This window comes from Diorhabda carinulata, chromosome 3 (genome assembly GCF_026250575.1).
Source record: "Diorhabda carinulata isolate Delta chromosome 3, icDioCari1.1, whole genome shotgun sequence".
NCBI classification, from domain to species: Eukaryota; Metazoa; Arthropoda; class Insecta; order Coleoptera; family Chrysomelidae; genus Diorhabda; species Diorhabda carinulata.
In genome coordinates, this window is record NC_079462.1 from 31484992 (window position 1) to 31507571 (window position 22580).

The 22580-nt window shown below is 30.6% G+C and overlaps 3 protein-coding genes across 8 annotated transcripts in view; 2 read left to right on the plus strand and 1 right to left on the minus strand.

The window, feature by feature from the left end:
• The window catches only part of LOC130892060 (death-associated protein kinase related-like), a 214341-nt gene extending 209584 nt beyond the window's left edge, over window positions 1–4757 (plus strand). For 2 of the 3 annotated variants that reach the window (XM_057797276.1, XM_057797278.1), the window contains exons 3-5: window positions 131–323; window positions 555–801; window positions 1053–2358. In XM_057797276.1, the coding sequence (XP_057653259.1) occupies window positions 131–323; window positions 555–801; window positions 1053–1425 (813 nt within the window). In that variant the 3' untranslated portion in view covers window positions 1426–2358. Of the gene's footprint in view, window positions 1–130; window positions 324–554; window positions 802–1052; window positions 2359–4598 lie in introns of those variants that run through there. The other variant, XM_057797277.1, reaches the window with a different exon arrangement.
• Window positions 4758–5996: 1239 nt separating this feature from the next.
• LOC130892053 (E3 ubiquitin-protein ligase HECW2-like) overlaps window positions 5997–22580 on the minus strand; it is a 152985-nt gene continuing 136401 nt past the window's right edge. For all 4 annotated transcript variants that reach the window (XM_057797265.1, XM_057797264.1, XM_057797267.1 and 1 more), the window contains 5 exons: window positions 15496–15726; window positions 13467–13733; window positions 13109–13406; window positions 8721–8971; window positions 5997–8663 (listed from right to left, as the gene is read on the minus strand). In XM_057797265.1, the coding sequence (XP_057653248.1) occupies window positions 8405–8663; window positions 8721–8971; window positions 13109–13406; window positions 13467–13733; window positions 15496–15726 (1306 nt within the window). In that variant the 3' untranslated portion in view covers window positions 5997–8404. The remainder of the gene's footprint in view (window positions 8664–8720; window positions 8972–13108; window positions 13407–13466; window positions 13734–15495; window positions 15727–22580) is intronic.
• Window positions 9736–13091, plus strand: LOC130892061 (dynein axonemal assembly factor 11-like). Its single transcript, XM_057797279.1, has 3 exons — window positions 9736–9971; window positions 10050–10858; window positions 12423–13091. Exons 2-3 carry the CDS (start codon window positions 10279–10281, stop codon window positions 13010–13012), a joined length of 1170 nt encoding a protein of 389 aa, XP_057653262.1. The 5' UTR covers window positions 9736–9971; window positions 10050–10278; the 3' UTR covers window positions 13013–13091.

The window sequence follows — 22580 nt, forward strand, 5'->3', positions numbered from 1 at the left end:
CATAACTAGAATTTTCCAAATTATTTGCTAGCTCACTTTCCAATTCTTTGAATTATAATAATTGCAACGTATTATAAAATAGTGAAAATAATTCAAAAGATTAAATCGATATTTGTTTGTTTTTTTAAAGGTAGAGGCTCGTAAAGCTATGAAGCAAATTCTAGAAGGTGTAGCCTACTTACACGATAAAAATATTGCTCATTTGGACCTCAAACCACAAAACCTACTGCTATCGGTACAAGACTGCTGTGATGACATCAAACTCTGTGATTTTGGTATATCAAAGGTACTTATGCCTGGAGTAGCAGTACGAGAAATATTGGGTAAGGAACTCTACCAATAAAAAATATTTAAACCCAAATCACATCAGTACATAATTCAAGGCTATTGAATACTTCTCAATACATTATTTCAAGATGGTGGCAAATTATGAAATTGTCAACAAATTATTCAAAACATTGAGTATAATGGCATTAAATGTCGAGCATGTCAATTGATAATAAATATCCAGAGATTTTCCACAACATAGATCAAATTATAATTTAAATTTTCAGGTACTGTTGACTATGTGGCGCCAGAAGTACTCAGCTACGAACCTATAGGCCTCAGCACCGATATATGGTCAATAGGAGTACTAGCTTACGTTCTCTTATCAGGCTACAGCCCCTTTGGAGCCGATGACAAACAACAAACTTTCCTGAACATTTCCAAATGTTCACTATCATTCGAACCCGAACATTTTGAAGACGTTTCCAGTGCTGCGATAGATTTCATCAAAAGTGCCCTTATTGTTGATCCAAGGTAAATAAGAATATATATATTTTCATTAACTTCTTCAATTTCCTATACCTTTTTATATATTAATGCTTCTAAATGTTTTTATGTACACAGACACATCAATAAAAAACTAATTTTAAAACAGAAGGGATCTAAAATAAAGAACATTTAGAAGCATATATATTTTTATTTATATTTATATAATGTGTTTTCAAACCTAGTGTTTAAAAATGCAATTAATTTGTAACAAATTCTTAACATTATCTTTTTTCCAGGACTAGACCATCTATCCACGAAATGCTAGACCATCCTTGGATATCTTTGAAAAGCAATATTCCTCATACCATAACCTTGAATGCATGTGAACACCAAAATAAACAAACAAACAACCTTACCCCCAAATCGACGCCAATAACTCAGCGCAAGAGTTTTTCCTGTATTAGCGACACAACGAAACAGTCAGGACAACGCAAAACCACTTTCTGCACAGACACATTGAACGGCAGTTTCACAGACTCCTCGTCAGTTCGTACGTACACAGTTTCAACCAATTGTTTGTGTCCTCAATGTGGTACGACATGTCGTCACATCACGCATACGCCAGTGACTAAAACTACCATCACTTTAGATCGAGGCATTCTGTGCTAGCTGTCGGTTTTGTCACAATCACAAAGTAACCGGAATTGGCACATTTAGATTTTTGTATGGAAGCCATGTCAAAATCGACATTTATGTCATTGTTACTTTAATATAAGGTTTATGTAATATCATGGTATCTAATTAGATAGATTCCAGTTACAATCTAAATTGGGAAAGGTACACATTTTATCATAACTATTAAATAAAAATTGTATAAGGGTTAAAAAGCAGAGTACTATTTACGCATCATTTGGATTAATATAAAAACTTTAATTTCTATCAGTTTTTTCAAACAACCTTCAATTCATATTATATACATCCACAGTAATGAAATAAGCAGGACTCCAAGCTGTAAAATGTCAATTTTAATAAGGCTTTTTATTTCAAATCACATCCTCGGTATATTTTAATAGAAAACTGATGATTTAATAAGAATTATTGATGTAGCTCAAACCAATTTAATAAGGGATGAATACTCGTTGTTAAAGAAAACTTATTCCACTGTTTCTTGCCACTACACCAACACTTATAATTACATTTTCTGTAACACCACATTTTGTCTTTGAAGTTCAGAGTCTGTAATTATAAGTGTTATTGTAATGGTAATAAACAGTGAGTTCACTATAGATATCGCCAACAGTTCCAGAAACGTTTTTCAAAGTATATTTCCAATAAAAATAATATACAATCATTTCTCTTTCTAGCTTAAACTTTGAAAATATTATTAGAAAAGTTGTAATAATGCATAGAATATTTGATAAATACGATTTTTGACATCGGCGTATTCCATCATTTCTTTTAAGCCAAACAGATGTTTATTTGTGCTATTGTTGGGATGTACAGTGCTATTTGTATTTAAGTATGAGTAATTTATATTATTTTGTTGCTTTAATTTACTTTAATTTGGTGTGTACCTAAATAAAGTTATTTGTTAATTTCAAATTTCATTGTTTTATTTCATGCCTTCAGTGTTTGCTTAAAGTTTTGTTTCGAGCTTTTACATTAGATATGAGTGTAACAAATTAATATACATGTTGTACAAAAATTCTCATACAACTACTGATACTAGATGGGATCTAACCTAATTTATCTCTAAACAAAAGTTCTGTTTCTCGCTCTCACTGTTCCGGCTTCTAGTATTCTTCTTTTATCCTTTCCTCACTCATCCTTTAATCAACAGATAGTCAAACTAGAAGATACTAAATGAAATATAATCTAATTTACATCTAACCAAAAGTTTCTCTTAAAGAGAAACTATTAAACTATTTACATTGTATAAGTCTTTGTTTTACCCCATCTAATATACAATGTGTCATTGTGAACGACAGTAAATATTTGGTATGACTGTTACAAGAAACATGAAAGGGATTGTTCCAATAAAAAAGCCCTTGTATAATCTAAAATTTTTGATCAATTATTACAGTTAATCCATTTAAACCCGTCTCGCAAGTCTGTCGGCATATACCGCTTGAATCTCTCATCTTAGAATTAGTTGGTTGGCAAACACTTTGACATGTTCACTATATTTTTCTCACTATGCTTTTGAATATCCTTGTATAAGTCTGTAGTGTTAAATTATTCACTATAAACCCTCAACAAGTGAATTTATAGAATTTTTGAAAAATTCTACCGTAAATTTGAAAACCTATCTAGTTTCCAGTAAATAATTCATACAAATCAAAAATAAATTGATAAAAGAGAACAAACTCAAATCTGAAATGAAAAGTACATAGCAGTACGGTATTACCTAAAAACAAGCTAGAGTGTGAAACAAAGAGTTTGACTAAACAAGAAGTAATAATAATGGAATTTCTGACAGTCAAATAACTGGCAAGTAAAAGGATATTATTTCTGAATAAAAAAGTCTACGTCACTGAGTAAAACATAAACAATTAAACTCAAATAAATTAAATATAATTGCCGAGGCCTATAGAGATAATTAGCTAGTAATGTTTGTGAAAATGCATAAGAACTGCAGGGAAACCGATATATATGTTATCAATTAATCCTTAAGAAAACCATATTTTCAACTATATGCAAGCCATTCTAGATGAAATACTTTACAAAAGAAATATTTCAATTAAGAAACGTATATAATAGAGAACCAAAAGTAAATGTAATCAATTCTTCTAAAAGGTTGTTGTATTTTATACAATAGGCAGGAAAGTAAATATTGTTTATTGGATAAACTAATTGTTTTTTAGATCAATTGGGTGGCATCCAACATCAGATTTGAAAGTTTGACCAACTGTATATTCATTATTAATAATGATTATAATAAAAACAAATAAATATGTCCTACATATTTAATAATTTATGGCTCAAGTACACTGCTAGGAATAATAAAATTCTTATATTTAGGTCATTGAAAAAATCTTGTGTGAAGTTTTGCACGCACACAACTTATACGAAATTTATTTTATATAAACTTTCAATTTGATAAGTCTATTGCAAATAGTTTAGAATATATGAAATATATTATATAAAACATTTATACTTTTAATCTTACTTAGACATGGGGCTGAGTTTCTTTTTTCATGGAGTCTTTTCCAAAATTTGTTCTGTTTCTTTTGATATTTTGTTTATTGTAGTACCTCGTGTAGTATCTTCCCTCTGTTCTTAGTTGATTTCATCTATCCAGTCTTCCTTGGTCTTTCCCTGTTTGTCGCTCTTACTTCTTACTCTGGCTTCTTGTATTCTTCATGTAATCCTTTTATCACTCATCCTTCTGACATCCTTTAATCTACAGAGACTCGAACGGTTTGGTTCTTCTATTTAAATATTTCGGTAAAAGGTAGAAGGATAAAAATCACTTAATACCTTTCAAAAAATTAGAAAAATGGATAATATCACATATCTTGGAATAAAATCAGCAGATTTAGCATTATCAGTTGGAATCGATGCAAATACTTAGTAATTAGTCATATTTTACAGTAGGTATAATGTCTGTCATCAAATAGCGAGCATCTTATCTTTACGAAAAGAGATTAGAGACGCCCCACTGCGAACTGAATAGTACACACCTTGTCTAAGTCCGTATTACAATATTGAATTTTCAGAATCAGTGAATCATTTAAAAGTATAGATAAACATTACAAAAAAATTAATCCCGTCAAATTATTCTAAATAAACTGATAATGGAATAATGTACTTGAATAGTAATAATAACTTTCATTTTACAGAATCAGATGAAGATGAAGCCTCGATATTAGAAGACTGAAAACAATTCAATGTGACCCACAGAGGACTTATTGAATATACTGTATATATTTTATTTATTAAATTGTTTTATTAAAAAATTGTTTTATTACAAACAAATAATAAACGAACCTTTCACAACATATTATTTTAAATTATTTATATTGAGATTTTTATTCTCTTAGACAATAAAAACATAAAATTGTACAATTTCTATTACAATTGTTACTGTGAAATTCTGGAGAAAGCCGTATAAGTAAATTTATTTATTGTTGAAAGGTAGGATAACTTTAGGATCATTTTAAATACAACACAGATGTGGTATTATAGTTTATAATGTAAAGGTAAAATAAATGATTCTATAATAGTAAATAACTTATATAATCTTTAAGAAGAATTTATACGAAGCTTGTAATGCTAGCGCTAGTCCTGCAGAGAAGCCATCGTTGGCCTAGCCCTTATTGTTAAGACGAGGCCATTCTTCACGGATTTGTCTTCAAATGAGCACACGTTTGAAGTTAAAAAATAAGGAACGGAAGAAACATTGTTCAATTGAATATTTTTTCATCGAATGGAAAGATATTGGGATACACATAACATGATTTGGAGGAAATGATAGCAATGAAAGCGAGAAGAAAAGTTATTCGGATATCAAGACCAAATTTGATAAGAGTTTAATATTGATTCCAGACAAATAAGAAGAAATAATATCACCCTAGTGCCGTATGCAAAACAAGTGGAATAAAAACCTTGCCAAACACTATCACACCTTCCCCTGGCAGCACTTTTACACACGGAGGAAATACAAGGTTAGAGGTGAGAAAATTGTGAGCTTCTAGCTTCTTCAGTAATAAAGTTTGTGCGAAAAACTAGATACTCCAATCTGTTTAATTCGGTCACGCGTAGCCACTGGTTCTTATCTTCCTCCATATCTTCGTACCGCAGATCAAACGGGTCACAACCACACTCCTGAAGTTTCTTCTGAAAGCGCTCACGGTTATAATGAGTGATCATTGATGTTTCATGAGCAATAGCCGTTTTATTCATTTAGTGAAATTTGTCTAGTAAATATCGTATTTGATGATGCTTACCTGGTCTGGCTGTTGGTTAGAATGAATCACATATAATTTTGGTAAGTTATAAAGATTTTGGGATGGATGTCACAGGAAAATAAGTAAAACAAGTCGTAACAAATATTTTTTTTTAATTTCTGGAATGTTACAAACCATATTAGCAAAACATGACTAACTCGGGAGGTTAACTTCCGATAATAAGAAAACGGCTTGTAATATACAGGTATGTGTGCATTACAAATGAATATATATATATATATATATATATATATATATATATATATATATATATATATATATATACATATATATATATATATATATGTGTATATATATATTTACTGACTAGAATTTAACAAATCACAACATTATTAGAAATGAACAATCTAAAATTTCACCTAAGAAATAATCATTGGTAACTGAATAAAAACTATAAAATAATAAATAATTATAACAAATATCAAAATCTCAAAATATAAAAAATATTACTTTCTTTTCGGACGATTTGACATAGACCCAAAAACACACATCAATTAAATGCTGATAAATTTTTTCATGGAAATATTATATTATATAATAGCAATACTACTTCCGTTAATTCTTAATATTAATATATAGTTAACGCAACATATTTAAATAGTATCTGTTCAATTTCAAATCATATTTCCACAAAAAAAAACATTAAAGCGAATACCTTATTGTTCAGTATACCTTACTATGAACAAATTCGAATTATGTTAAAATTTTAACATAATTCCAACCAAAACTGAGAATGTGAATTCACAAAATTTCAATTCCTTGCTTCTACATCACAACGGGTTAGTAGGTAAAATAGAAAGCTGATATTATCATGGTAACATATAAGAAATTAGCACGGATATCCGCAAGACATTAGCAAGAAGAGTATGTGAGAAAACGCAAGTAGTTGTTAGCTAATTTTTACCACATTTATCATTGAACACAACTAGAATAATCTGAGTCAAAAAATCAATCAAAATAGTTAAATAATTTAAAATGAAAACATGAAACAAGTTCTTATGTGAAGTGTTAAGGAAAAGAGTTGGGATCCCATAATATTCCAATATTTTTCCTTAGACTACTGTTTATTGAAATTAAAATTATGCCAACAAATTTTTGAATTGATTGTATCCTAAATCATTTAACATTTCTTTATTCCTTAGCTTGGTAACAAAAATGGATGAGACGTAACTATCAACCTTCGAGGGAAAGATACCGAGAAAAATTTACGGGGTTGTCCAAGAAAATATCGTAGATATAACTTTGACATCTACAACTTATACAGAGGATCAGGAAGCAGAGACATAATAATAATAAGATTGGTAGGCTTAGATGGGCAGTACATGTAGCACGCATCGACAACAACATGCCCACAAAAAAGCCGTACTAATAGGCAATAGAGACAGACGGAGTCTATGAAGATGTTACAAAAATTCGTGCAACAAACTTAATGGTCCTTGCAAGAGACCGGAAAGGATGGTGTTCGAGGCTAGAAAAAGCAGAGGCCCCCTTGTAAGGTTTTAGCGTTAGTGATGTTGATGAATATATTGTATAAGCAGCTGAACAAATTGATTTAAAAAAACTTTCGATATACTATATCAACATAATTTATCAGAATTTATATGAAAAAGACTAAATGAATTCGATTTACCATCGCGTCAAAACAAGTTAGTAGCAATTCGCAGAGACAACTATAACATTTTAAAAATTTACGTGTTCGTAAGCGCCTCTAATTGAAAATTCAAAAGTGGTTAAAAAGGACTGGACCTCCTCTTTTTCTATCTATGCTTATTAATCTCTAATTGGAGCACAAAGTAGAGGTAGGTAGACCACGAAAGACAATCTAGAGCCAGGATGAGTAAAGATATCGAAGAAGGAACAGGCGTTTGACATATTATGGAAGACAGAAGAAGAAATGTATCAATCCATTGTGAGGTAGACTGTTACAATAATTTCACTTTCCAAAGATCTGACATTTGTTAATAAATTATGACTGAATATCTAACATTAAAAAAATTGTAGAAACGAAATAAATTATAGCTATACACAATAATTAGCTATGTACAAAACATATTTAAAATTATTATTTGGTAAGTAATTCTTCCTTTAAATAAATTTGAATCAAACAACGTTACGTCTTTTGATAATTTTAAATTGACAAATCGGTATCAATGATTTGAGGTTTTATTTATATCAATTTTTACTAGACGTAACTATGTTGATAACTTATTACTGGCTCTAAAAGCGCAGGAACCAAAATTTTCCAAATAACTTAAATATTAACTCATTCGGAAATATTTATTATATCCCAAAGCATATTTCCAATGAAATAAAAAAATCGCACTTAAGGTACTAACCGACTGTTACACTTACAACACTTTATCAATGAAATAAAATACTTTTTACAATTTTGAAAATACAAGGTAATCATTTTTAGAGGAAAACAAATTAGAATCCTTCAGATTACTGACTCATAATTACATTGTCTGATTTACGTTTCGATAACTAGCTCATTGTCTTCAGATGAACATCAGAGAGTGTAATTGTGAATATTAGTGTTGCGATAGTGAATAAATCAAATTTCATATAATCACTATGTATTTGTAGATGAAGAAGTATTTTAAACATGTTCTAAAAGTAATGCAAGTAACATTTCGACCAATAATTACTCTAGTACTGCTTAAACACACAATGCCTCTTCATTCTATTCCAAAAGTATTAGTCTCTTCTACAGCTAGCAACAATTTTTCATATAGCACTTCAGAAGTTGGATACGGAGGTAAATCTAATCTATTAAAGCATGTATGTGCTCTTGGAAGACTGTTTGGTTTACCCCATTTTTCTATACAGAATTTTCGAGGACCTATTGATCCTCTTAGCGCTGAGAAACCTTCAAAGGGGATGCTCGACGTACCCGTTACAAACTGAAGAAGCCGAAGTCTTTGTTCATTAGTGAACCTAAAAAAAAAATATTACTTAATTTTATATATATGATGTATATTATTAGATCAATACCTTTCTATGGCTTGCCAAAACCATATAACAACAGGATGTTGATCGTGATATCCGCCACGATACTCCGTGTTGTGCCTCCAATCCATTAAATCGATTTCAGCTGTTCCAGCAATCACTAATTCTAGTTCCCTAGCATCGAATACACTGACTAATCTAGGATCTACAACTTCATAAAAGCCTCGCACTAGAGACTCGGTTTGTTCAGAAACACCACGTTCTAATCGCCATCGAACTATTCTTTCTAAGTATTCCTTTAAAAAAAGTTTCATTCAATAAGGATAAATAAAAAATCAACAATAAAGTAAAGAATTATTAAATTTATATACAACGTTAAATAAACTCTTCCAATCGAAACTTATTAATCAAGAACCATAATCAGTATCAAAGAATATTCAGGCCCATCTAAACGTGCCTCTTCGCACTTTGCTGGCAAATTGCATTAGAAATGTACCTCAACACGTGCGAACTCAAAGAATGTGAATTGATATTATAATTATTAATGAAAGTTGTTTGTAAAAAAATATTGACAGAAAAAATGATATGAATAGAAAGCGGTTAAAATTTAAGGTTTTGCAATAATGAGATAAGAAATAATTAGAAACAATACATCATGTAGAAAAATAAAAAGGAAATAAATACACAAAAAGGGCACAGAAAGAAGTAATGAAGTTGAAACTTGTGCTAAACTTACAAATAGTGTGAATACTACCACCACCTCTAAATATTAAAGATTATCAATAAGTAAAAGTTTCTATTTATTAAACGATAAACAGCAAAGACTATTATTACCTATTCATATAAATAAATTTAAAGTCAAATTAATTATTCTAATTTGTCTTTTTTTATTGTGCACATTAATATTCGAAGTTGTACAATCACTGAAATTGAAAGGGAAATTATTAAATAATTATTTACTCTATAGAGTTTTGAACTATTTATAATCACATTTTCTGGGATTTTTCTGATAAAAGAAGAAGTTTTATTATGTAAGTATATGTATCAAAATTTACTTACATCACGATAACTGCCGATATAAATTTTTTCAAACAAAAACACACTTTGTCATATGCAGCATCGAATAGTGATTGATTCTGGTTTTACTTGAAAATAATGGAGAAATTATTGGAGAATTTTAGTGTCGATTAAAACTATAGACTTAATTATAACATCACGCTACGAATAATGGGAGCAGAGCATGAGAAATATTGCACAAATGTTGAAAATGTATTCTTATAATCACGCACAAAACATGTAATGACAGAATTCTTCTTTTTAAAAAGTCCTGGTAAGTACGAGTTTCAAGGTTAATACAAATAATCTTTTTTATAGTGAAATCTACACAATGTTTCTCCTGGTTTAATGCAGTTCTGTTCAATCGTGCTCAGTTGGTTCGCAAAGAAAACAACGCAGAGATAAAATTATGTAAATGTTTGTGACAATCAACTTGATGAGGTAAACTCCCCTTTAGACTTTATGAGAAATTAGAACGCGTTACATGGAGACAAATATATCGACATAACAACGTCAATTCAAGTGAATTTTGATTTGAGAATAAACTATGGTTAGAATAACTGAAGATTTGGTAAGAAAAAAAGCGGAACATAACGAATGTATAATTGGAACTTTAGAAGAATTGTCTTTGCATCAAGAAGATGTGGAAAAAATAGAGCACCTTAACAACTGGTGTAAAGATTTACAAATTTTATATCTGCAAGCTAATCTAATACCTAAAATAGAAAATTTGAACAAGTTGAAAAAGTTGCAGTATTTGAATTTAGCTATTAATAACATCGAAAAAATCGAGAATTTGGAAAGATGCGAGTCTTTAGAAAAATTGGATTTAACATTAAATTTCATAGGAGATCTAGAAAGTGTATGTACTTTGAAACCCAATTTACATTTAAAAGAATTATATCTAACGGGAAATCCGTGTTGTGATTATGATGGTTACAGAAATTACGTAGTGGCAAAGTTGCCGCAGTTACAAAAACTTGATTCGACAGAAATTACTACAAGTGAAAGAATTAAAGCTCAACAAATTATCGACAAAACTGAAAAACGCATAAAGGAAGCCCAAAACAAGTATTTTAAATGGAGACAAGAGCAGAAAGAAAGAATGTCCAAAATAGATTATTCAGGTACTACTTTTACAGTTACAATCTAATTTTTCAAAAAATTGAGGTCGAATTAAACTTCTCATTAAAAAAATGATAATATATTTCATATAGGAATATAAGAATTATATTAATGTGTCAAGCAAGTACAAAAAGAAATATTGATCAGTAGGTTACTCGTTCAAGAAATAGTATTCCTTAAAATATAATTATTAAACTAGTTTCCTAAATCTGTAACTTCATATAGATACAGAATTATTTTTGAAAATATTGAGCGTAATTTTCAAAAACATTAACGTAAACTGTTTTTTTTTTCAACTCTTCTACAAACATTGCGCTGTCCATTCAATTTCCATAAATTAGTAGAAAACAATTTTACAATGTGAGTCCATTGACGTAATGCATTTATCCCCATAAAGATTTGAAACGAATTACAAGGTGTCTGTCTGTTGAATATCAACAATATTGAATTAAAATAAACATTTTGTAAGTAATATTTTTAATGAATCATGTTTGTATACCATCTTTTATTTGGAAATATATATTTTTCACTTTCTTATGTTCAATTTTATCAATAAATAGCAACATCTTTCGTTTATTATTATAAATTAAGGAATTATATCACTGTTATATAAGTTTTAATTCACAATATATTGAAATTTCAACATTACAATTTAGATTTTCTGCATTTGCTTCTTAAAGTTCCATTATTTTTAAATAATTTACCTTGAAAATATACAATTAGAGCCCTATTTCAAGCAAATAGGTACCATAGAACTATATATATACTGTTTATATACATATATATATCGAGTTAGGTAACAAAAATTTGTCTAAAACAAGCATAACAGTCATTTTAATGAACTACAACAATCATAATCAATCCTCTACAGATTCTTTGTCAATATTTTTATATTTTATAGAATTTTTCACAATCTGAAAACACAATCTAACCTCCAGTTAATATATGAGATACAATAGAATAGACTTTACTCTTATATTTATACCGGATCTTAACGGGGTCGGATTAAGTATGGTCCCGACGCCTTTGTCTGTGTCAGTTCATTTCGAGCCATGAAAAAGTGTATATTATGAAGTTTGATAGTGTATTTTAAACTGTATACCAAACAGCGCATATGTTTGCCCATTGAGGCCAAAATGCGAATGGAATGTATGCAGACCAAAAAGTGCCAACGTTATTGACACTTTCATGGAGACTGTTCCAGTAAACTGATGGTGAGATTAATTGTTTCCCTACAACTTTGTGACGTACTCTACGTCTATTAGGGGTTTTTATTCATGAGACAAATTATAATGGAGTCTCAGAGCTTGCAAAAACTCGGGGTCAGAAGAAGGATGGATACCAGAATGTCTGATGCTTTTAGCAGCCAAGAATCTTTCGAATTCCGGCTTAGAATATACCACCGAATAGCTGTATCGTGAAGGATAATGCATCCAACCATATTCGCCAAAAGATATTTGGGTCTTACCGAATTTTATATAGATTCTGATAGTAGAGGTACTTTCTTAGATTGTGAAAAATGCTACACAAATTCAATGTTTTTATTAAAAAATTATTTGTTTGTAGGTATTTCTAATGACGATTTTTGGAAGATGTCTAGTGAGAACTGTCCCGAAACAAGAGTAGAAATATCACAAAGGCAACGTAATAAAGACAGACCTCCAACAGATATCAGTGAAAATATTCCAAAATCATCTGTGAGACTTTTTACAAAAGATGGAAGACCTTTGAATGTAAACCAAGCCAAACTGGATTTCACTTTTAAAGATGATAACCCCAAACAATTCGTTTTAGATATTGCGGTTTATAAATTTTTAGATAGCAATTTGATAGATGTAGATCTACAACCAATTTACGTTAAAATTACGATCAAAGATAAAGTGTTTCAAATTGTTTTCCCTGAAGAAGTACTGGTTGAGAGGAGCGTAGCTCAGAGATCTCAAACTACCGGACATTTGGTTTTAAATTTATTAAAAGCAAACTATAAGGAACCCGAATGTGCGAATAAGGAAGAAACAATTGAAAAAACTAGCACCAAGTATCTGGAAGTTGAAGGGATCAAAGATGACATGGATTTTAGTAAAATCGTTGAAAGAAGTAATCGAGTTAAAGATTTGTATAGCAACCCTGAAATTCCACCTTTGGAGTATGCGTAATTTTTCTGTTATCAATATAAAAATGAAACAGTAAGTCGTTAAGAAATATTCGAAATATCTAAATAAAATTTGTGGAAAATACGGTTGTGGACTTACTTTTTTGTTTTTCTCAGTAACAGGTACATTTCTTCCACCAGGTTTCAATTCCCTTTCCAGAACTTGCCCGAATACTTCTTCAGTTACGGCAAAAGTAAGTTCCAGTTCTCCTTGCATCGATACGTCGTGTTCTTTTATCCATTGAAGACTTTGGTGAAACTCAAAATCGAGACTCTCTAAATCAGATAAAGCTACGGGTAATCGCAATAAAGCTTTATAAAACGGGCGAGTGAAAAAAGCGTCTAAGAGATATTGATGAACCAGAGCTAGACCCAAAACACGACCACTAAATCTAAACCTGTAATAAAAACGAAATCTTTAGTTATAAGTAAATCATCCAATCTATTAACCTACTCACCAATCGTGGTAATTATCAACAAACGCAGACATTGGTGATATTTGAACAGTATAAGTGTCGTTGGCGGAATATTCAAAAAGACCATAGTAGGGATTGAAGAGTTCCCTAGAAAGTAGAAAGAAGAATTCTCGAGAAGGTCCTCCATAGTCGAGTCCTTCTTCGTTGTCCCATACTACGCAAAGTTTTCCTTTTTGCAGTTCTTTTTTATTGGCAGACATTATTCTCCTGAAGGCGTCTTCAAGAAGATGATCCCTTCTAATGTGTAGCCTGTGAAAATAAAAAAAAAAAAAAATGGTAACTGCAAAATAGTTGAAATAGATTTTTATATTGGTTCAGTAAATTTACATAGCTGAAGAAATTAATGTAATAATCTCCTGGTGCTCTCCATTTTTGTTGATATTTTTCATTCATTTTTCTGTCTGCCTAATGTACGATGTTTGGCTATTAAGTGACAAGACTAGTGCTGCTACAGAAAAAGTACGATTGCGCCAAATATTAACGACTGTCAGTTGTTTAGCCTGAAGCCTACTTTTTCGAATGCGATGTCTACCGTGTCTGTAAACAAATCAGTGTAGCCATGGCCGTCGTTTGTGTAGGCGCTATTTTTATGTTGAATAATCGACGTAAAAATAGATCAACGGATTGTTTTGAAATTTCACATGAATCTTGGAAAAAATGCAACTCAAACTTATAATTTATTGAAGAAGTGACTGTTTTTGAGAGTTTTAAGCGTTTTCTGGATGACTGAGAAGATGAATCACGTTCGGACCACGCTTTCACGTCAGAAACATTTGAAAGTATCGAACAAGGTCAATAATCTTGGTCGATCTGACCATCGGCTAAGTTTTCGTGCGATTGCTGAATCTATAACTTGACAAAGAATGTGTGCAGCAAAATTTACATGCGAAAAGTGTGTTTAGTTTCGTTTGTGGTAGATAATTTAACTAGCCGAAGGTTTACTCTTGATATTTGTGAGTATAAAGTCAACTACTACGTTTTTTAAATACAATTACTTAGAAAACCACATAGATTAGAGGTTATTTCGTGGTAAATATCACAAAAATGACAAATTCATATGCGCCAGATTGAAAATCTTTACCCATGTTAGAGAATACATTGGACGTATTCAGAACACGTTCGGAATTAGAAATCTGTGCTCCACGAACACAGGATTTTAAATCTTGAACATGCTTTAAAGCACCGCGAACGCACAATTTCAAACTGCGCATGAATCTGGTGACATAACATGTTCAGGATATCTACCGCGAACAAAGTTATTATTACTTTGAATGCGATTGAAAATTAAGAAAAAGCGCGTGTCATGAAGGACCTGACAGAAAAATACTGTTTCGCACAATGTAAGATTCGCATGGAGCGATGTAGAGATAAAGGAAGGGTATATATTGGAAGTGATAAAAAATAAATAAGATGTTTTACATCACCAGTCTTGTTATTTAATAACCACTCCTCGTATATAAAAATTAATGAAACTATATGTTTTTACGCGAACAGTATCATGATTCATAATTGTCTCCATAAAACCGATTTCGTTGTGAAAGCTCTGGCTGAAAATTGTTCATCATCTCCTTGAGTACTTCTGAAGTTTCGATACTAGAATAGCCACCAGCTGATCCGTTATCTGTTATATTTAAATATCACCAAATGTATCAAAACTATCTTGTGAATAGGATTAAGGAACAAGGACTTTAATCAGGTGATTAAGAATGCCAAGGAGGCCCAGAAATGTGCAACATTCATTTGTTTTTAATCCATGGTCTCAAATGAATGAAATTATGCGTTTATGTTTATGCGTTTTATATTTATTAGACCAACCTTAATGTGGATTTTCGATATGTAATGCTATTTAAATGAATATAAAATCTCAAAGATTTTTTTAAGTACGTAGAAAAGTATATATTGATAATAAAATATTCAAAATATTTCAATTTTTCTCCAAAACGTACATGTAATAAAATCAAAAGTGAATTGACGGACAAATCGGTAACTTTTTTGTTAAAAAAAGACTTACTTAAATTTTCCAGGACCTTGCCCATATCCTTTGCTTTCCAATTTTCTATAAAAATTCCGAAGTTTAGCTTCGAAGTCTCTCTTATGAGGAGCTGTAACCCTGTGTCTACTAAGTCCCGGAGACGCTATAGGAGACGGTTGCGGTGATCCCCTGGGACTTCTAGTAGACGAACTGGTGCGATTTTCTACAGTCATCGCCGGGACATACGACATTATCTCCTGTTCAAAGAGGCTGGAACAAAACAAAATAATAATATATTACAGAATAATACGTTGCAAAAAAGAATATTACCGATAATAACTACGTATAACATATAACATTGTTGAAATGTTGATACAACTGAAAATACACTACGTTTAAGTATATATATATAGCAACAGTGATGATTTTAAATAAATTTTCAAGGTACTGTTACAAATATTTATGATAATATCAACTGTTTACCAAACGGCGTGTTATATATTCGAATAACTCTTTTTATCGATGTAATATCTTTCAAAGTTCAAAAAGGGGAACGAAAAGTTTTATTTTTCTTCTACAGTATAAATTTAAATACAAATAACAGGATTTTTTCATTAACAAGCTAAACTCAAGCATGACGAAATCTCGCAACCAATACCCTAGATACCGAAATTCTAACAAACTAAAACTGAAATTAATGAGCTAAATTATCGATGCTTAAAAACCTCGAATTCAAATGATGTGAGTAAAACAAAATCGAAACGTTGAATATGTAGTTGACATATTACTACGGCAGCTAGGGGGGAAGTGTAGAATCGATTTTTCGGGGGTGCCGAGCCCAAATCTGGTCTAGTAATTTGGTATAAACAATTTAATTGTTTATAAAGCTATAACTCTTAAACAAGGAGAGATACGAAAAAAAGGTTCAAATAAAAAAATATTTGTTTTGAAAAGATCTACAAAAAAGGTCTCTGTAGTTTTTTGCAAAATATTAATATTTAAAAAAAGTCGGTGAGATTTTTTTTCGTTGAAATCTCTACTTTACGAAGTTATTTATTAAAATTTTACCCTTTTATTACACGCAAAACGTGAGATTCTATATCACTTTGATAAACCTAAGTAATTAGAGAGTAAAACTTTTAAAAATATCAAAAAATTGTACATAATGATTAAAAGATTACAGATGCGAGTTTTTTTTACTTTTTTTGAGAAAATTTACCATAGTGATGGTAATATTTTTACACCACCAAAAACTAGAGATTTCAAAGCACAAAAAACTCACTATCTTTTTAAAAAAGCTGATATTAAATCTTGATATTAAATGAAAATAAGGTTAAAAAATAAATAATACAAATCAAATTAATTACAGTGTATTTGGAACATAAAAAGGTAAGTTGCAACAAAATTCTTGAAAAAAAATTCTTTTTTTCTAAGACATAAAAAGCCTTAGTTTTGGAATTTTTCACATAAATTTTGAGGTTATGTGAAAAAAGTGTTGATACCAAAGTTCATTACCTACAATTTAGCTATTTGAGTTTTTTCCATAGGTATTGTAGTTTTGCCGGAAATTGAGATAAACCGTTTTTTACCCAGAAAAACTCTTCCTCAACTCAGATTGCTCGTAAATTATTTTTCCTCTCATTTTTATATTTATATTCTCCTCCCTTTACGAGTGTTTTCATTCTACTATTATTGTTTTTTCACTTTTTATCATTTTTAAAAGCTTCTACCCTAGTCTATTAATCTAATTACCTACAATGTATCCCACTAAGTTCATTTTTATTTTTTTAGATTATTGGTCTCATAAAACTTGATTTTTATTACTAAAATTCTTTATATATTTATGGCCATTATGTTATGAAAATATTGCTTTACATTAAATCATACTATTGCGCAACTTTACACAAGTAATTAGTCCCGCGGAAAGTTCGACGGTATAAAAAATATCGTAATTTACACCTTTTATAGATATGCATATGAGTTATTTAAAAAAAAATTCACAAATATAAATATGATTCATTTTTTATCTCTATCTAGGCAACTCGTTAAGCAACGTGATTCATATATTATCTGAATCATTATTTCACTTCAACAAAGGAAAATTAATTCATTTAAGACCAAGCAAATTAGAATCTGGATAGACAAATATGCTTCATTAACCGTGGTTCCACTCAATCGAAGACTCAAACCAATTTGCAGCGTTTAGATAAAGAAAACCAACATAATTACCTTATAAGAGTACTGAAACTCTTACACTGAGGAATGTCTTCAAGGAATTCAATCTAATAACCGCAGCGAATTTCAAGCAAATTTGATAACAAAAAGTGATCAGATCAAAAAAAAAAAACAATATCTCATAAGACATCCAGATTATTTTGTGAAACTAGAAACGGATTTATAACAATAACGAGTTTGGTAGAATAGTTTTTGCTTTTTCAAGATTGTCAATGAAAATTATCTCACGCGCATCCCAAAAAACCGATGCCATGATCTTGCCTACAGATGGAACGGCCTTTGCTGCCTTCTTTGAAGCCGGTTTCTCCTTTTTTAGTCGATTGATTTGATTGTTCTTTTATTCCCGGAGTGAAATGATGAACACATGTTACATCCATGGATATGAAACTTCGTAAAAATTCGGCTTCTGTGCTACAGAAAGTGTCCATCAAATCTTTTACGTTAGGGAGGCGCTACAATCGCATGAGTGTAAATTTTGAATAAAGCGCTTTATACCAATTTTAAATGTATGAATTTGTAAATGTTTAATAAAAAATATATTTAAAAATAAATGTTTTGCATACTGTAGGTTTAAAGAAAGATAATGACTTCGGCGTACTTACTGCTTGAGTTACTTTTCATTTTACGTCCACTCGGACAACGTTTCCCATTATGATTCTATTGTCTATTAAAATTTTGTGACAATTGACACTTTATAATTACTCGCAAAAATTGTTACAAATTCATAATAAGTAACACTCAGCGTTATCTCAAAGTAGATTTTGAGGTTATATTTTCAAAATTATTTTGTACTACGTGAATAGTTTAGATTTTGTATACCAATATTAATTATATTAATATTAATTAGGTCAGGCCAGGTACTTCTGGGACCATCCTCGTATATCAACTTTTTGAAAACATAATTTAGTTATGGTTGATAGTTAGCAACTTTCGGCACCTGCTCAAGTCTATTAGTAGTCAAATATGAATATAATTACGTTAATAAAAATAGATATAATCTAAATTAAAGTGATATTGTAATAATTACGAATATATCTTAATTATATTCAAACCCTTGAATCAATCAACAATTAAAATTAGTTTGAGAATTCTTATCTCCATTCATTTCAAATGTTTTATTAATTATTGTAACTTCCGTTTAAAGAAACACCATTCTTTTATTACATCAACCTTCGAACACCGGTCAACCCTTATGTTGCAATAATTCGAAACACTGAGAACCGGATATACATTGAGGGGCACTTCAATTGTGAAAAAATTATCGATCGTAACCACAAGACTTTATTCGCATGTATAAAAGCAGATTTTCATACGATGCGATCAATTTATACGAGGTGTATATTAATTAAAATAATCACGCAGTTGTGAATTTCTATTTGTTCTGTATATTAAGTCTCTAATTTGATAATAACTTTTCTCATAAATTTAGAGCAATAACTCATTTCCAAAAAGGTCGGATAAACTTGTCGCTGTTCAACGATTATCCAAAAAAAATGTTTTGGATTATTTTGAAAAGTTTTAGATTATCCTGACATTCACTTTGGACTTTTAAACATCGCTGGATTTGAATGCAATTTTTTTTTTGAAAAACCAGTTCAAGTTTATCTCATATAAATCGTTCAATTTCTAAATTTACAGGTATACAAATTGTGAGATCCAACTTATAAACAAATAGTCGCATTATTCAACTAATGTTTAATTTCTTATGTACAATTTACAGAATCATTAATCTAAATTTAGCTTAATATAAATATTTAAAATAAAGATTTAAAACAAATTCTTGCGAAAAAAATATTTAGGTCAACGTTTTTGTTTAAGCGTGTTCCCTCTTGAATACACCTAGGTAATATTTTAATCTACAGAGGAAATTTTTTATAATGAACTTGAACGTGATTTAAAAATACGTAGACCAATTTCAAATTGGGTGAAGCAATTATTAGATATTATTTTCTTAAATTCACTCATTATTGTAGATCAACGGGATTGTTTGTGTTTTTCTATCATAGGGAGCGTCAACTATCGCTCTGAACATAGAATCGAACAACAGCTCCGCTCAAAGAAAAAAAATTAACACTTGGTAACATCAAAGCGCCGACCATTGCTGTGCGCATTTATGTTATACCGAGCTTAGTAGTTTTGGTATAATCTACCCTTGTTCTCACTTAATAGTTCGAGCCTTAAGATGACCATTATTGAGCGTAGGGTAAAGCGAGAGTTTGAGCGAGGGTACAATGCCATGGTGGAAGATCGCAGCTACCAAAGAGCGAAGCCACCACTTTATCAATTCGAAGCTGTGTTGGAAAATAGACAAGAAGCCGGTTTTCTGGTCGAACAAAAATGAAAGTCCAAGAAGTCAATACACTACACACGAAAATCTGGCCTCTTCAGCTTTTTTAAAGAATATTGCCATTTTAAAAAGCCCCTAATGAAATTAGGTGTAGCAGAAACTGAAGAGTGTTGAATATGTGAGAAAAAAGAAGCTACAGTACACCTACACTACCGGTCAAAAGTTTTTGCCCACCCTATAGTTTGCAACAACAAAGAAAACAATTTTGTCAAATAAGCGTCGTCTATTTCATTCCATTCATTTTTCAGGATATTCTAAAGATATGAAGAGTCCATTTGTCTCATAACAACTCAATCGGGTTGAGATCGGGCGACTGCGATGGTTAAATCATTACAATTATAATTTCCAATTCTTTAAAATACTATTTGCACAGCTTTGAGGATTGCTTGGGAAATAATTGAATGCGGGCTTTAGCGTAGAATTTAAATAATTTCTTATCAAAGTACGTCTTGAAAATGAGAACATATAATAATGATTCATTTAATGGCATATTTATTTAAAATTATGGAATCAGTCTATACAAATAAACATGTTTATTTCGTTAATTTTGTATATTTAAAATTGAAAATAAAAATAATTAGCCTATTATATTATTCTGTATTGTCTACTTAAAAGTGTTAAACTTGTTATCATGATTGATATTATCGCGTTGTCATTAAAGTTGAATGATTGATAATACTATTACAAAACAAACATATTTGAAGAATACTAAAAATATTGACTTATATTTCAATTCAAATAGTCTTAATAGATTATATCTGTTTATGAACATATAAATCTGATCCCTGGTATTAAAAATATGTGTAGCTTCTTAGAAGAACATCTAAAATGCCATCACGGTTACAGTTTTCGGAGAAACTTTTTGAAACATTGTAGAAATTGTTTTTATTTTTATATACTATCAATCAAAGTTAAGGTACATCACATGTTTTGGGTCAAGTACGTTTTCACATTTTTTTTTTGCTAAAAAAAACTACAAATTAGTTATTTCAAAGACGCATGCATTCAAGATTCTACTATAAAACACAATAAAGCTAATTCTCATGATTAAATTAAAAATTACATAAAAATCTATAAATTGTGATAATTATGGGAAATTTATTTAATAATGAATGTAGTCAAGGCGTTATCCGGGAAAATTCGACTGGGGATAAAAAATTTCTTATACGTCTTTCCAGTAAAACAGCGAAAAATGATACTTGCATCAACAAACACACACTTTCAAAAGTCTTGCACCCGCTTTGGTATTTTTAGCTTCATTAGTAAAAATCTACTTGTATCGATACATCACATTCTCACTAAAATAAACAATTTTCATGGCCATTATTTAAAAAAATAAACCGTTAAACCTCTCAATCTAATGTCAAAAGATTGCTATTCGTCGAATATCATTCGAAAGTGTTTGAAGAAAAAGAAGCCGTAGCAAGATGTTATCTCAAAAAGGGCAGATAGATACATTGCTCAACCAGTTCGTAGAAATCGATTAACGTAAAATGTCAGTATTGGAGAATTATTGCCAATGCTACAGTTCGAAGAAGGATAATTTTACTACATCTTTGCATACTTAACTACTCGGCTACACTAGCCTAGATTTGCGCTTTCCACGTATCAGATAAGAAATGGTTTAGTAAACTATAACTACCGAAAACTAATAAATAGAAAATAGAAAACCGAATACCGAAATACCGAATAAATAATTATACAACATCTCCCGTGGATTGAAAAGAATCTGACGAGGCAATATCAGGACTAAATGCTGTATATGGTAGAATTCAATACCACCAAGTTCTCCGATCTTATTGAACCTGAATATTTCCCCGACAAAATCTCGTACATTCGCATAAGCTATCTAGTATATACCTCAGCATTAAGAGCTCGAGTATTTGAAATGATTTCGAACTACACAAAACTTTATAATTCCACCAGACACACAAACAGATTTTCCGCTCGAATCGACCTCTCTTCGCGACGGGTTTAGATAGTTATCTGTTGTCTAACCACTGATTTTCCATGTTCAGGTTGTTTAGATAAAGCCATCTTTCATCGCAAGTAACAATGCATCTAATAAAACGGCAGGACAAGAAGCTGTTTATACATCTTTACACGAAGTTTCGCTTGAGTCTCGGTTAATTCGTGTGGCACTGGTCCACAACTTTTATAGATCTTACCACGACTTTGAATGGTATCTTTAGTTGGTCTAATGGAGTCAGATAATCAACGAGAGCTGGTACTGGTACTGCTTACTTTTCTAACGATCGTCAAATCTGCACTATTAAAACGATTAAACCAACCGTTCGCTCAATAACTATTATGTGTTTTCTCCGACGTCGACTTATATCGCAAATTATGTAACTCTGTTTTTTTCATACCATTTTTTGAGACCATTAGATAGATAATTACTGAGCACATTTAATAGAAAAGACTCAAAAACATTCGTTATAATTTGAAAGTCTAAATAGAAAAACTGGCTACACCACTAGTTGGATATTTTATTGAAAAAGCAAGTCTAGTCATCATTCAATTTTTTTATAGAATGACCTTT

Coding starts and splice junctions, on each gene's coding strand:
- LOC130892061 (XM_057797279.1), top strand. CDS start 10,279: ATGGTTAGAATAACTGAAGATTTGGTAAGAAAAAAAGCGGAACATAAC. Junction 10,859..12,422: donor GTCCAAAATAGATTATTCAG/GTACTACTTTTA, acceptor ATTTGTTTGTAG/GTATTTCTAATGACGATTTT.